At 44.7% G+C, this 14,427-nt stretch overlaps 3 protein-coding genes across 5 annotated transcripts in view; all 3 read right to left on the bottom strand.

Annotated features, from left to right (window-relative positions):
• Window positions 1–6,152: 6,152 nt before the first annotated feature.
• LOC118290662 (leucine-rich alpha-2-glycoprotein) lies at window positions 6,153–7,510 on the bottom strand. The gene is made up of 2 exons (XM_035618450.2): window positions 7,392–7,510; window positions 6,153–7,291 (listed from the first exon to the last, which is right to left on the bottom strand). The coding sequence occupies exon 2, from the start codon at window positions 7,280–7,282 to the stop codon at window positions 6,260–6,262; it is 1,023 nt and encodes a 340-aa protein (XP_035474343.2). The 5' UTR covers window positions 7,283–7,291; window positions 7,392–7,510; the 3' UTR covers window positions 6,153–6,259.
• Window positions 7,511–7,755: 245 nt separating this feature from the next.
• On the bottom strand, window positions 7,756–9,237 carry LOC118290663 (leucine-rich alpha-2-glycoprotein). Its single transcript, XM_035618451.2, has 2 exons — window positions 9,116–9,237; window positions 7,756–8,977 (listed from the first exon to the last, which is right to left on the bottom strand). The coding sequence occupies exon 2, from the start codon at window positions 8,973–8,975 to the stop codon at window positions 7,977–7,979; it is 999 nt and encodes a 332-aa protein (XP_035474344.1). The 5' UTR covers window positions 8,976–8,977; window positions 9,116–9,237; the 3' UTR covers window positions 7,756–7,976.
• Window positions 9,238–11,504: 2,267 nt separating this feature from the next.
• LOC118290327 (rho-associated protein kinase 2) overlaps window positions 11,505–14,427 on the bottom strand; it is a 30,949-nt gene continuing 28,026 nt past the window's right edge. For 2 of the 3 annotated variants that reach the window (XM_035617920.2, XM_035617922.2), the window contains one exon: window positions 12,083–13,209. In XM_035617920.2, the coding sequence (XP_035473813.1) occupies window positions 13,176–13,209 (34 nt within the window). In that variant the 3' untranslated portion in view covers window positions 12,083–13,175. Of the gene's footprint in view, window positions 13,210–14,427 lie in introns of all 3 variants that reach the window. The other variant, XM_035617921.2, reaches the window with a different exon arrangement.

Here is a 14,427-nt window from a genome sequence, read left to right as displayed (position 1 = left end):
TAATTATAGTTACTGTATTATTGTTTTTTTTCTGGAGCCAAACATGGAAGAATTAGTTATTGATTATTCTGCAAAGTCGTCTTTCCTTGCAACAAGCAATTCAAGTTCTCACTATTTTATAATCAATTCCATTAATTTTTATCTGTACAGGCTCGCTCCAAATCACAACACACACACTATCTCGAGGAACTTCACAGAGTAAGGTCCTCCATTCCCACTGTGAGCAGGCACTTGGCAACAGCGGAGGGGAAATGAGTAGGAATAAAAACAGGGAAAGGAAGAAACCTCCTGCCGAACCCGACTCGGGGCGGACAGCCATGTCCCCCGACCAGGCGGGTCGCAAGGAGACGAATGGGGGTGAAAGGAGAGGAGGGGGGGAGAGGTGGAGAGAGGAGAGAGAGCAGGCTTATCATGTTTTGTTGTTCCCATAACTTTGAATCACATGGGAATCGATTGAAACCCTTCCACTGTATGTATAGCTGACCTCTATCCTGTCCTATCACCGACTGCACCAGTGACGATTTAGGTGTGTCCAAAGAAACGGGGTGAACTTATTTTTCAGTTGTGATCAATTTGGAGGGTCTATTTCTGTTGATACGTGTCAAAAGCACATTGTATCTACTCTGGTTCAATGCTGTAAGAACAATGAAACATAAAAAGCCTCCAAGCGAATACTTTTTACTGGCACGGTAGACTGTAGGAATTTACGTAGGAGTATTGTTGCCTCATCAATCTGAATTCCCATGGAGCAGCTGCCACCACCACGACATCCTGTGACCACGGAATGAGACCCCGTGGCATGAGTCGAAAAGAAATCTGCTCTCAGACACCGTCAGCGATAAAAGGTCCGATCATTCAACCATAAGCCGGACAACGTACATTTTCACATTTGGTCACTTCTCACTGCCCCAAAAATTGCAGGTGAAATGTTGAGCAATCGTTGAAAAACAGGATTTCTTTGCATCCTTGCAGAGAATCAGATGAGAAGATCAACATCGCTCTCATGTCTGCACGGTAATATGGTGCCAGAGGGAAACAGGGGAGAATCAGCTGGCAATTGGCTCCATCCTAAATTAAAAAGTGAAATTGCCTTCCTCTAAATTATACAACCTGGTACATGTGTGTATGTTGATCTCATACACAAATGTTAAAATTATAGTATAGGTGGGGTTTTTTTTTTACTGGTAGCTAATTCTGAGGTGAGGTACAGGCAACACAAGAAACTCCTTTTTACTCTTTTGTTTGATGTAAAGAAAAAAGTCAAATTCAGGCGACACAATTCCCCCCCCCCCCAGGTTTTTGTTTGAACTAACTCCGTCTTTCGGGCTGACACCGTTGGCTCCCCCACCGAGAGCATGCGAACACTTTCGGCAAACGTGAATATGTAAATTTAAAAAGTCAGAATCCTCAGCGTAGCTCATTTATTCACGCTTTTACCCATCAATGTATTGAACAGCACTTCCTTTGAATTGTCATTTAGTGTTGGCGCACCGTGTTTTCCGTTTCACTCTTCCTGCCGAGTGCTGTGATCAAGGCCTCGGCAGTCCCGAACGAGACGCTTCTCATTTCTAGCAGGCACAATATTCTCCAGATGGACTTGAAAGCTGTGCCCACCGACGGCTTCAAATGACTTGTTCAAAAGCGAAAGGCTTGTTAAAGGAGCATCGGTTCCTTCGAAAATCAATCCACGGGTTTTCCAGCAAATGGATTTAATTTGGAGGTTACAAACAGCAACGCTGAAGAAACCGCTCTCCTGTGGACCTCCGCATGTTGCACAAAAAGCTACGACTGCGTCTGCTTGCTGTCTGGCCCTGGTCATTTTCTTTCCTTTCCATCTCAAGGGACTTGAGTTCATGTCCTTCGCTGATGGTCCCCGCTTCAAAAATGGCTTACAAAGGACGCTTTACACCGCATCAGCCATGTTCCAGTGGCTCCGTGTCAACTCCGCTGATAAATGTATGGCCGTGCAATTAAAGAAAATTGGCCTTGAGAGACCAAAGCCGTTGTGATAAGTCTGACCTGACGGCTGACGCACTTATAGCCACCGCTGATCATCTCATCTCGAGACGATGGTGTTTTATGGAGCAGAACATTGTCCCACAGCGCCTATAGCTACAATGGTTACAATTAATTCGGCACAACAGGTCAGAAAACAAACAATATTTCTTGAGGTCATTGTCGGACGAAAAAATGAAAAAAAAGATTCTCACAGGTCAAAGTTCAAAAGCTTCGCATTGATGTAATTGGGAGCCGTGAGCCTCGACCTTTGGCTAATGTCCAAGTGAAGTTACATTCAAAACGGTGATATCCATTCATATAAAAAAAAAGAAGAGAAAACAACCATATCTAGAACGTTGTTCCCATGACGGTGAGATGCACTTCTGAGTCTTGAGCTCCATCTCGATCGGGGCTTTTCAAAACAGCGACATGCAAGAACAGCAGTTATGTGATGCTCGCATTTTGAAATGAAGACATTTGGAAATGCCTGCATGAATACCTGTCACTTTGTTTCTACATGCTGTGAACACCTTTTAGTGGCTGCAGGCCCCTCTGCCTGGCCCCAAGCCGACTACCCCAACAACAGGTGAAGGGTCTGTTATAGACGCTCTACACAAAGCCCCACAGGCCCGATGGAGCCGCATGACAATCCACATGAGCTCAGTGCGAAGGGAATTCATAGAGCCGATCATCAAAACTTAGGGCAGAGGACGTCTGCAGTCACCGAGGAGATTTGGACGTGTAACTGTGATGAAATGCCGTGTCATTTGTCTCTTGTGCTCGGAGGTAATTGAACTCCCATGGCCCCGTTTGTCTCCCCGCGCGGGGTCACCGTGCGAGCGAACACAGATGGCGGGGCGGTGTGCAGATCAATCTGGCCTCCCAAGAAGGAGAAGTGACACGATTCTTCATTTCGCAGCAGCAGCAGCAGCAGCAGCGTCAGCGTCAGATCAAAGCTGCGGGGATCGAACACAGCGCGTTGCTGCAGTGGAGTGTATTTACACAGTCAGGACGGCGAGTGCATGTGCACTGTCTGAGGGGAACGGCAGAAGTTGGGGGAGGAGCAGATGATCTGTCAATGTGCACGTCACCGGGGGATCAGAGCCTCTGTGTTTCCTGAGGGCCGGCTAGTCAAAAAAAAAAAAAAAAAAAAGTGCGTCATCAATAGTTTTCCATCCATCAACCCTGCTGCTTTGGGTCCTCTTTGATTTTGTCATCATCAAGTTAAACATTTTTTTTTTTCATATTTCATTTTTGTCTCTTTGGACGTGAGAGGCCCCTTTTTGCTCTGCTTTCATTTTCACCCTCGCAACTACTTTTTTTTTTAAGACGGATAAATGGCTGTTCTATTTCTTTGAAGGTTCTCCCTGCGGTCCCAGCCTTACCCGGTATTGCTTTGGAAATGGAAAGATCCTCCATGGAAACCTTTAGTCCCCTCATTAAAACGACCTGTCTTTGTGGCAATGTTATACACGTGGACAATCTAGGAAGAGCTCCGTAATAGCCCATTTCCCTGGAGGGGGGGGGGGGCATTTACAACAACCAGTCATACAGTATGGGAAGCAGCCTCAGTCCTCTTTGCCAATAATGAGATAATGCTGCACGTTCCTTTCCCCGTGTTTACCTTGTGGAGTGGAGCGATGATTTATGAGCAGGAGAATGGGATGAATAAAACGCACATACAACCATGATGAATGAAGACGCAGGTCACTGCAGTGGATGCGACTATTTTTTCCACACTCGCCACCTTCAACTGCGTTCGGTAAAATCAATGCTGGCCAAGGAATGTGAGCTGCAAAGCATGCTGGTCCCGAGCACGGGCAGGTTGGAGGCATAAACAAAACGCTGTCAATTCCAAGTGAAAACGCGTGGGAAGGTTGACAAAGAGTCTCAGTGGGTTTTTACAGTTGTTAAGCACTGGCATGGTAATGGCCTCAAGCTCCTGAAGGAAGCCACAGTGTGACTCCCTTTCACCCACCTTCAGGTGGGCTTTTAATGAGACTACAACCTCTTTTCTTCTCCTCATTTCTGCCCGAGCTCAAACGCACACAACGCCAGAAGGGGAAGGTGACCTGCGGAAATATCAAGGTTGAAGAACGAAAGGCTGCAGCGCAGATGTGTCTATTGACGGACGGGTGGGTGTCTGGTGAGAAGGGGAGATGATCTTTGGGGCCCAAATTCAACAAAATCTTAAGTATAGCGGCGGAGGATCAGACAGTAGTTTTACTTTTTGAGCAGCAATGTCATCCTGTAGAAAATATTCTTCTGTAAAGGGCCAGCAATCTATTTGTGTTGACGCTCAAATACAAAAAAAAAAAAAGCTTTTAACACAGCGGTGACATGTCACCATGTGAAGTCGTTTTGATGGATGTGTGAATCATATACGACCAAAACAACGAGCTGAAAAACGCAAAAAATATTTGATTAATGCAGCTTTAAGTGACGCTAGTGTAATGTACTTATTACTCAGAATGGCTCGATCCTGTCATGGGGTTATTATTTGTTTATTATCATATTCTCCGTACCACTGCAACATTTACAATTTTTAATTGGGTAGATTATTCTAAAACAATTAGATGCTGATCAAATGTTTTTTTATGTAAAATCCTGTGATTATAGTTAATATTAATGTAAAATATTTCCCTTCAAAATTTAGCAGCATAGAAGGATATATGGCATGAAACGTTTTAAACACTTTCTTATTTATTAGGGTTTATTGATGGGCACGTTGTAAAATATGTAAGTAAGAAAGAAGCAAACCCCAGAGTTTATCACCTTCAAATTCCTTGGCAGTCTGTGTTAGCTGGTCATGACCAAAGTGTCAAGTAATTACTCCATTATTATGTGCTAATGAGAAGCTATCAAAGACGATAATGTCTCCATTCACGACATCACCAAGTCGGAGACCGTCACCATTTTCGAACGCGTGAAAACCTTGCACGTGACCTTTTTTAAATTTACAGTGCCAGGGAGCGAGCTCCATTCCTCCATACTGATCGGGGCAGGAAGCTTCATCCCCATGTATCCGAGGGGCAGCGTGCCCACTAATGCACAAAGATCAGTGCCGGGGGGGGGGGGGGAATTCACAAGAGCAGATGGAGATTAAATGTCTCGCCCCGAGAGCAGCAGTACATTGTTAAGGGAGGGGAGAATGTTCTTGTTCACCGTCCCCCAAAACAGATGTTTCCATTCAGAGGGAACTCTCACAAGAGGGGAATAAAGATTCGGAGCAGCAAATCCACTCACAGACCCACTTCCTCAACCATTAACCACCTGGATCAAGTTCAAGAGAGGTGGAATGAAACACATACATCAAACCTCTTGGGTGTGTTCTTCAGCTCCACGGGGGGGGGGGGGGGGGGGGGGGGGGGGGGGGGCATTTGGGAACGAGGTTCAATCTCCATAAGTGACAGGCCTCGAGTGGAGGCCACTGTTCATACTTTATAAGGGTATATAAATCATAATCATTTAAATTATGAGGGTAATAAATTACAGTCCGGCGCACTTACTGTGATCGAGGCAATGGGGGACAAGGGGGAGAGTGGACCTACGGAAGATGTTCACAAACAGACACAGAGAGAGAGAGACCTAGAGAAGGACAGAGAGGGAGAGAGAGAGAGAGATATGTAAACACATCCAGAGGAGGTCAGCAGGAAGACTCTTGCGTTGCGCCGCCCACACACTCCCACATGCTAAACATCATTAAAAACAAAAGGGCACGACTGAAACAAGGCAGATCTGTCGTGGTAAGGATTCACCCGAGGTGTGCTTGGGTTTCTCGCAAATATTTGCCCCCACCCATTTCTTTTCATGCTCGAAAAAGCTCGGATCCTACTTTTCATTCAGGGGAAAAGATGATCAGTCATTTAGGGAAAGGGAGTTCAATATCTATAGTTTGCCTTTACCGTGATTTATTTGCCATTACATGGATAGTTAAAAAAAAACAACAACTATTTCATCAGAACATACTATCGTTCACGGTTGCTCGAACACATCTTTACCTGAGATCGTGTGAACTGGAGGAAATTGGTTCTCAAATGAGCTGCACCACCTCCTCCGCTGGCTGCGTTGAACCTGTTTCTGAGGATCTTACGCCACCCAGCGGGACGGACAACATCCAAACAGTGCCAAATCAAGGAGAGATCAACCTGAGGCACTTCTAGATAAAATACTGAATTATGAAGCTTTATTTCTGAATTGAATACAGCGGTAAGGATTTTTCGCAGGACAAATGATATGGAACAGAATGTCCATCTCTCTTTTAATTTGCAGTCTTGTCCGATTTCGCGAGACCGAGCTCGCTGTCAGCCAAGGAGACCACTTGTCGGTGTTTGAGAGCTTCCGGCCCTGAACAAGTCACCTCCTCCGGATAGATGACATTATGAGGGTGAAGAGTGAGCCACTTCTTCAGAAACTCTATCCTCTCATCGCACACCCAGGGGTTTCCTGTTAAGATCACCCGAACAGAGGACTCCCCGTCGCGCAGGAAACCTGCGGGGAGACCCTGCAGCTGATTCTGGTTCAGCAGCAGAAGGTCAAGGTGCCGGAGACCCTGGAGGAGGGTCGCTGGCAGGTCCCGGAGTCGGTTCTCCTGCAGAAAAAGCTGCGATAGCTTGGGGTTGTGGGTGAAAGCTGAAGGTTTCAGGGAGACTAGTTTGTTCCCGGCGAGGTTCAGCGTCTCCAGGTGGTGCAGGTGGTGCAGGGCGTCGGGCTGCAGCTCTTGCAGATGGTTGTGACTCAAGTCCAGGTTCTGGAGACGAGGCAGCCTCAGAAGCGGCGCAGACGGGACGCCGGTCAAACGGTTCCCGGACAAGTCCAGCCAGATCAAGCCGCTGTCGGCGGGAAACCACTCAGCGTCCACTTTGGCGATCAGATTGTTCTTCAGCACCAGATGCTGGAGCGAGGAGCGGTTGAAGACGCGCGGAGGCAGATGGACCAGCTGACTGCCCGTGAGGTCCAGCGTGTTCAAGCGGGGAACACCCCGCAGCAGGTCCGAGGGAAGGCTCGTCAGGTTGTTGTGATACAGCTGGAGGTTTTTTAAAAGGGGCACCGCGCTCAGGTGATGGGCTGCGACGCCGGTGAGACCCGTGGACTGGATGGACAGTCGAGTGGTGTTGGGAGACAAACCGTCCGCGGGGAAAAGTGTGAGGGCGCGTTGGCTGCACGACACCTCGGACGGTGGAGAGGAGCAGGAGCACAGATCCGGGCAGGAGCGGGCGCCTCGTCCTGCTGGGTGATGGCATTCAGCCAGGGCAGGGAGCGTCAGGAGCAGCCACAGGTTCATCTTCAAACGCTGCACAGAGAGAAAATATATATATATATATATATCACAGTTTATGAGCACATGATCTCATCGAATTGTAAAAAGCATGATGATGAACACATAATCCTACCTGAAAGGCAAAGAAGAACTCCCTCTGTTTTGGACCTGGACTTGGGTTTTATACATGTAACGGCGAGGATATTTGTTCCCGGCAATGACCCAGGACAAAATGTTGCAAGAGGCAAACAAAACCATAGCAAACAAACCAGCTCATCAACTGGTGAGTGGTTCCTTTTTTTCCTGTGCTCTCTAAAAGTAAAGATGTCACCACACATAAACCAATATTTTCTCTCTTTTTTTTTTTTATTCACACACAAACGACATCTCTGTTTAAACACCGACGACCAGCACCTCTAAAGCTCATGGTAATAACACGATATGTCTTGTTGACTTTAGTTGCATTATAACCAAAGAGTAAAAATAAGAAGTTCTGGTTTAGAGGCTTTCAGAGGTCTTATTTAGGCAAATAGTTAAGATAGCTGCAGCTTCATGTTTAGGGCACATAGAGTGGTGTCAAAGAAAGACAAACTCTCATCTGCTTTACTCACATCATATTTAATAATGCACAATTCTACATACTAATAAAGAGAGTCGTGATGGGCTGAATTAGGTAGATCACCATATCTGACAATAGCCAACGGGAGGGTGGAAAATGTCAAGACTGAAGATTCAGTTCACTCTCAGTCAGTGACATGACTGAACGCCCTGATAAGGACCGAGGTGCCGCACACACGATGGTCTCCGGCAGGAAAACCTTCTTCTCGTTCTTCTGCAGCCACCCCCAGAGGTACCCCGCCTTCCCGTCGCACAGCCAGGGGTTGGAGGACAGGTCCAGACCCTCGTCGTCCAGGGAGCTCAGCTGGTCCAGGGAGCCCGGAGGGACGTGGCTCAGCTGGTTGTCGTCCAGACTCAGGACTCTGAGCTCAGTGAGCTCCTGAAACAGGTTTTGGGGGAGTTTGCTGAGCTTGTTCCGAGAGAGAAACAGATAGGTGAGGTTGCGGGTGCTCCGGAGCACCGATGCATCCAGGGCGTCCAGCTTGTTGTCCTGCAGGTTAAGCCTCTCCAGTTTGGCGAGCGGGTCCAGAGAATTTGCAGAGATGGTCTCCAGACGGTTGTTGGAGAGGTCCAGATTCTCAAGGTGCGGCAGCTTCTGGAGCAAAGCGGCCGGGATCTTTCTCATACGATTTCCAGACAAGTCCAACCAGGTGATACTGCTGTTATCCCGAAGCCACTCTGCATCCGCCTTCTCAATCAGATTATTCCTCAGCACCAAGCTGCCGAGCGGAGCGTGGCTGAAGACGTCCGCGGGCAGGTCCGTCAGTCGGTTTCCCGTGAGATCCAAAGTGCTGAGGCGAGGAACGCCTCCGAGGAGATTGGAGGAGAGCCGCTGCAGGTGGTTGCTGTTCAGGTGGAGCCCTTGCAGCAGGGGTGTGGCGTTCAGATGCCTCTCAGAGACGGAGGTGATGTTTGTGAACTGGATCGTCAGCATGCTGGTGTTCTTCGGCAGGCCCTCGGAGGGATACTCCGTCAGGGGAACCTCGTCGCACACCACCTCTGCTCTTCTGGAGTAGCATTTGCAAAGAGCCGGACATGACAGAGCACCGTGGCAGAAATATGCCAACCAGAGGAAACCGAGGGCCCAACAGGCAGCCATTACTGGGACACAAGGGAGGGAGAATTAATTATGAGAAGACTTGCAAAAACTCATATATCTTACGTGAAGTATTGCACCACTGCCAAACTTCTGTCATGCACATGACGTTCAGGAACATGAGCAACAAAAATAAAACTCACCGTCTTGTTTTCCTGGTTGATGTGTATCAGCCAGACTGATTCAATCAGATGCCGCAGTGCTCTCTTGCAAATGACTTTAGTCATGTGGGGCAAAGAATCCCCCGATCTAATCATTACTCATTAGGCAAACAACCACCCGTCAGTACGCAGACATTCGTCAAGGACGGGCAGTTGCAACAGACCTGAAGGGAAAGTACAAGACCTGGAAACGTCCGGGTTTTTTTTGTTTGTTGTTGGAGTATGAACTCAATTAAAATGCTGATTGTAGAATATCATGTTGAAAAAATTGCTTTAAGTTTACCATATTTGAGTGAAACACTAGGAGTTACTAGGAGTTACTTACTGTGCAAAAGGAGGGGGAGAAAGGGAGAGAGAGAGAGAGAGAGAGAGAGAGAGAAGTAGAACTGAAGGATCATCAGTTCAAAATGAGGCGTATTGGATTTATTTGGCTAAAAATCAGATCTATCATCTGAAAAGCTACTTCTAGACACGAGGTGTTTGCTCAGCAGAAATATATTATTCACCGCGCATGGATGCAAACAGCTTAAGTCGCATGACTGGACCCATGAGTAGAAATACTGCATATTGATTCCACAAGCAGTGGGGGATTCACATTCTTTACTGGAGTAAACAGAAAAAGAAAATGACATCTATGAATGTTAAATTACATATTTATTATAAATGATATTACTACTGCGTTGATGACGCATTAACCTTTCATTGTATTGTTGAAGCTGGTCAAGTTGGAGTTATGTATTCAATAACAATGATAATATATTTATAAACTCATCCGATCAATCGATCAGTAGCTACTCTTGTCAAATAAATGTAGTGGAGTATAAATTTCAATATTTACCTCCGATATGTTGTTGAGAAGAAGTATAGTAAGTAGTAGTAAAAAAACATATTTTAGCTTTAAAAAAAGAAAGAAAATGAATTAATAAAAGAGAAAAACAATCCACTTACCAGCGAGTTTAGAGCAATCCAGCCTCATGAAGAACAAAGAGGAGAACAGGTAGTGAAAACAACAAAATCAGGACAAGGTTCGCACAATGAAACCATCGTTATGGTCTGGATAGAAAATCTATAAGCACATCAGGTGTAGTACATATATACGTGAAGTTACATATATATGGGCCTCAGTTTTTACCAATATTTTGTTTATTAAACAGAACCAAAATGTATTCAGGTGCTTTACTTAATATGGAGTAATGTAGAAATACTTCAAAATGTTTTTTTAAGTAAAAGTATGTAAGTATCAGAAGCAAAATATATTTACAGCAAAGTATCAAGTATGGTCATGCTGAAAACTAGCCCATGTCAAATTATTATTACTGGTAAACATGTGTAGGCAAAATATTGTATTGTAGATGGTGCGGCACATTTCATTTGTTTGATATACTTTCAGTAGTTTTATCTATAACAGTGCCTCATGTTATATAGGTTTACCGTTTGTTTCACTCTAAAAAAAAAAAAAACGGCACATAGGTACCATATTTTCCAGTTCAATGTGGGTAAGAAGTATAAAGTAGCAGCGGAACGTGTACCTCAAATTTGCACGCGGGTAAATAAACTTACCGATTACATTTTATCACTAAAATTGTTTGAGATGGAAATTAAAAGACGAGAGATAAAAGTGAGTTGAGGACGAGGAGGAGAGGCTGCAGGCCACCTGAGGTCACACTGGTCAGTACAGTGGCTTCCACCACGCTGCCGCTGCCGATAGAGGGAATGGATTAGATCTGCTATACGATTTCTAGCAGATGGGCAACGTGGTGAACCAGCATACATTATGTATGACAGAGTGCCAGTTTGCTTTAGGCCTTTCTGAAATATTTATTTCAGTCAAGCCCACTCACTCCACATGCGCCACTGAGATAAGAGACAAAACTATGCTGCTGTAGTTCAAAGTCTCCTAAAATATACTGCGGTCAGATAGAACACCTGTCTGTGTTTAGAATGCGTCAGTCTTATTGATGTCATTGTCTGTAAATGCCTACGGTTTACTTTGGTATATATACATATCTTATAAATATATATATATATATATATACATACATGTGTGTGTGTGTGTGTGTGTACAAGACTTGAAGAAACCATTGAAGAATCATTGAACTTGACTGTTTTTGAACTTGACTACTGCTTTCGATTTTGTCTCGACATCAGACTGACTGGAGGCGACATTTTTTGGCTGAAAGCCAGAATAAAGAATTTGAAATAAGACATTAAGGCATGAGAGAAATAATTACAGCCAGTATCTGCAGTGCTGTCAGTCATGCTTTTCTTTTCTTTTTTTTATATATATATCACCACAAATCTTTAACAGCAACACATTTCATCAAATCCCCACACATGGGCTTTTTAAAACATAAATGAAAAACATGAATTATTCACAATCAGGGTGACAGAATTTATTTGAATTTTTTAAGGATGCAAAGAAAAAAGAAACCCACGTAATTTCTGCTCAATTCACATTATTCTGTCTTGTGTCTCAGTGGAATCTATCTTTGTGTAATAAAGGATCGTCCCAAGAAATTAAAGACGCATAATGATGTAAAATCTTCCATTCAGTAAAACAGGACGAGCATGTGCTGTGTACTGTGCCGCGGAGTTATATTCATAACAATAAAACAACCATATACTATGGGCTACACTCCGTGTGTATAATACTTCGACAGACCTCTTCATCCTATGTACAAATGTCCACACACATGCCTAACACTTCACAAACAGAAATCCAAGTGAGTCACTGCATCTGACAAGTTTTGTCACAATTATTATAAAATAAGGCTTTTCATCACCAAGACTTGGGCTGAGATAATTTCACTTTTTCTTTTGGAGGAAGTCTCACTATTATATAAGAAAAACTATGCTAATTTTCCTCTTGTTAAAATGACAAACGGTCCCAGTTCTCATGACGACAGCCAGTTTCTGCGAATGTTTCTCTCCACGATTAGTGTTTTTTGGTTTTTATTTTTTTCATTTTCAGTCTCTTCGGCCGATCTTTGATCAGCCAGGGTTAACTGTGAAGAGAGAGAGAGACAGAACATGATATTAAAACCTGGGCTGATACCAGAGCAGGACTTCAAAGACACGCCCACACAAAATCAAAAAGTATTAGACAAGGAAGCGTTCCAACGCAATGCACAAGTAAAATATGCATAAAGACCCAAACTGATAAGGGAATAGTCTTGGTCTGTAAAATTAGTGAAATATACAACCAATAATTTGAAAATATGTTTTTTTTTTGCAGAAAAGAAATGTGTTTATGCTAAGCTAAGCTAACCAGCTGCTGGTTGTAGCTTTACTTTAACAGGCATGAGGGTGGTTTGAGGTTTTTTATCCAACTCCCACCAAGAAGAACAATGTGCTTACCTTTCAAAACGAAAAACTATCTTGTTAATATTTGACTTTGCAAATATCCGGATCAAGATTATTCCCAAAGCTCTCTGCTTTTTGTGCAAACATCATATTTGTATCCTTTAAGTCAAACCATTCTTGTAAAAATGATAACATCTGATCACAGTGTTCATGATTTGCACTGTGGCAAATTTGGTACTCACAAAAAAAAAATATATATATATATATATATATATATCTATATCAAACAAAATCACACACAGGCCTCCTAGAAACTGCAAACACACACAGTTCATGCAGTGGTCCGGTTACCCTCTGTCCCCCCTCTTTCACTTCTTCAGAAGAACATATCATCATCATCAATATCGTCATCATCCAACGACCAACTCCAATCTTTCAGGCCAAACTCAAGCAATCTGAAACAGTAATGAAGGTCACCGAGGGGTCAGAGAGGCCTTTAGTGCTTCACAATGTGTTGGGGGCAGTGCCTTGCACGTTCACCAGGGGGCAGTGAGTGGTTGACGGGTGACTGAATGCCACTGGTTATGCAGAGAGGGTTAACGGGCACGACAGCACAGCACTATGGCGGGCGGAGACGCGCGCACACACACACACAAAGCTCTGCTACTTACAGTCTCCCAGCATGAGAGACGTTAGAAAGGTGGAGGGGGGGGGGGGTCAGAGGTGAAGAGGTCAGGGGTCAGTGGAGGATGATGCGGAGCATGGGGCCATTGCTGAGGGATGAGAGTCAGGGTGTGGCTGTGAGAGCAAACTTTGACAACTGAGTCCTAATCAGTCGCAAGGCGAGGCAAGTTTATTTGTACGGCACATTTCCACGACAACGCAATTCAAAGTGCTTTACATAAAACGTTAAAAGCATTGGGAAGAAACAGATGGAATCACATTGAAATATATTAATCAAAAAGAGTGAAAAGAAAAACGTGTAAAAGTAGAATAAGACAGGTGACAAATGTTACAGTGCAGTACTAGAAATGCATTGGTAGTATATTTACTGAAAAAGTCTTCAGTCCTGATTTAAAAGAACTGAGAGTTGCAGCTGTCCTGCAGTTTTCTGGGATTGTGTTCCAGATCTGTGCAGCATAGAAACTGAACGCTGCCTCTCCATGTTTAGATCTGACTCTGGGGACTGACAGCAGACCTGTCCCAGACGACCCGAGAGGTCCGGATAGTTCGTAGCAAAGCAGAAGATCAGGAAAACGCATTTTGGCCCCGAAACGCATTCAGTGCTTTGTAAACCAACAGTAGTATTTTGAAGTCAATTCTGTGACCAACAGGAAGCCAGTGTGGAGATCTGTGGACCGGAGTAATATGACCCACTCTTTTGGTGGTGGTGAGCTGCAGCTGTCTGATCGACTATTTAGGGAGACCCGTGAGGACACGGAGCAGTCGAGTCTGCTGAATATGAATGCATGGGCACGTTTTTTCAAATCCTGCTGAGACATAATTCTTTAGGTGATAGCAGGTTGACTTCGTAATCGTTTTAATGTGGCTGTTGAAGTCCAGGTCTGAGTCCATGACTACACCCAGATTTCCGGCTTGGTTTTTGGAGTCTGCCGTTCACATATGAAGAACGCAGCGGGAGACTGTCGGGAGTCGCGCGCGTTCACAACAGCAGGACAATTTCCAGAGCGTTCTGGCGGAGGGTGGCGCCTGCGCGGAGCGTCCAATCAAATTAGCTCTCTCAGACTCTTGCTGAAAATCTTCGTGGCGGGTTGCCGGTTGTAAAAGTTCCGGAAAATGTCCAGAGCAACATTTGGGCTGGCGACTGTATATGAGGGCATTTCACTTTCAGGAAAATGTCCTTATGTGATAGAGTTGAGTTTGTGATTGGCCAGTCGAGTGCAGCGGGACCGACTGAAGTCATACCATTTGACTGTTGCTCTTTCGAAATGAATTGGCGTTTTCTATTAATGAACCCCTTTAGGTTGCCA

Source organism: Scophthalmus maximus, chromosome 18 (assembly GCF_022379125.1).
Source record: "Scophthalmus maximus strain ysfricsl-2021 chromosome 18, ASM2237912v1, whole genome shotgun sequence".
Lineage (NCBI taxonomy): Eukaryota > Metazoa > Chordata > Actinopteri > Pleuronectiformes > Scophthalmidae > Scophthalmus > Scophthalmus maximus.
Note: the sequence above shows the minus strand (reverse complement) of the source record. Positions and strands in the feature narration are given on the sequence as shown.

Coding starts and splice junctions, on each gene's coding strand:
- LOC118290662 (XM_035618450.2), bottom strand. CDS start 7,282: ATGAACCTGTGGCTGCTCCTGACGCTCCCTGCCCTGGCTGAATGCCAT.
- LOC118290663 (XM_035618451.2), bottom strand. CDS start 8,975: ATGGCTGCCTGTTGGGCCCTCGGTTTCCTCTGGTTGGCATATTTCTGC.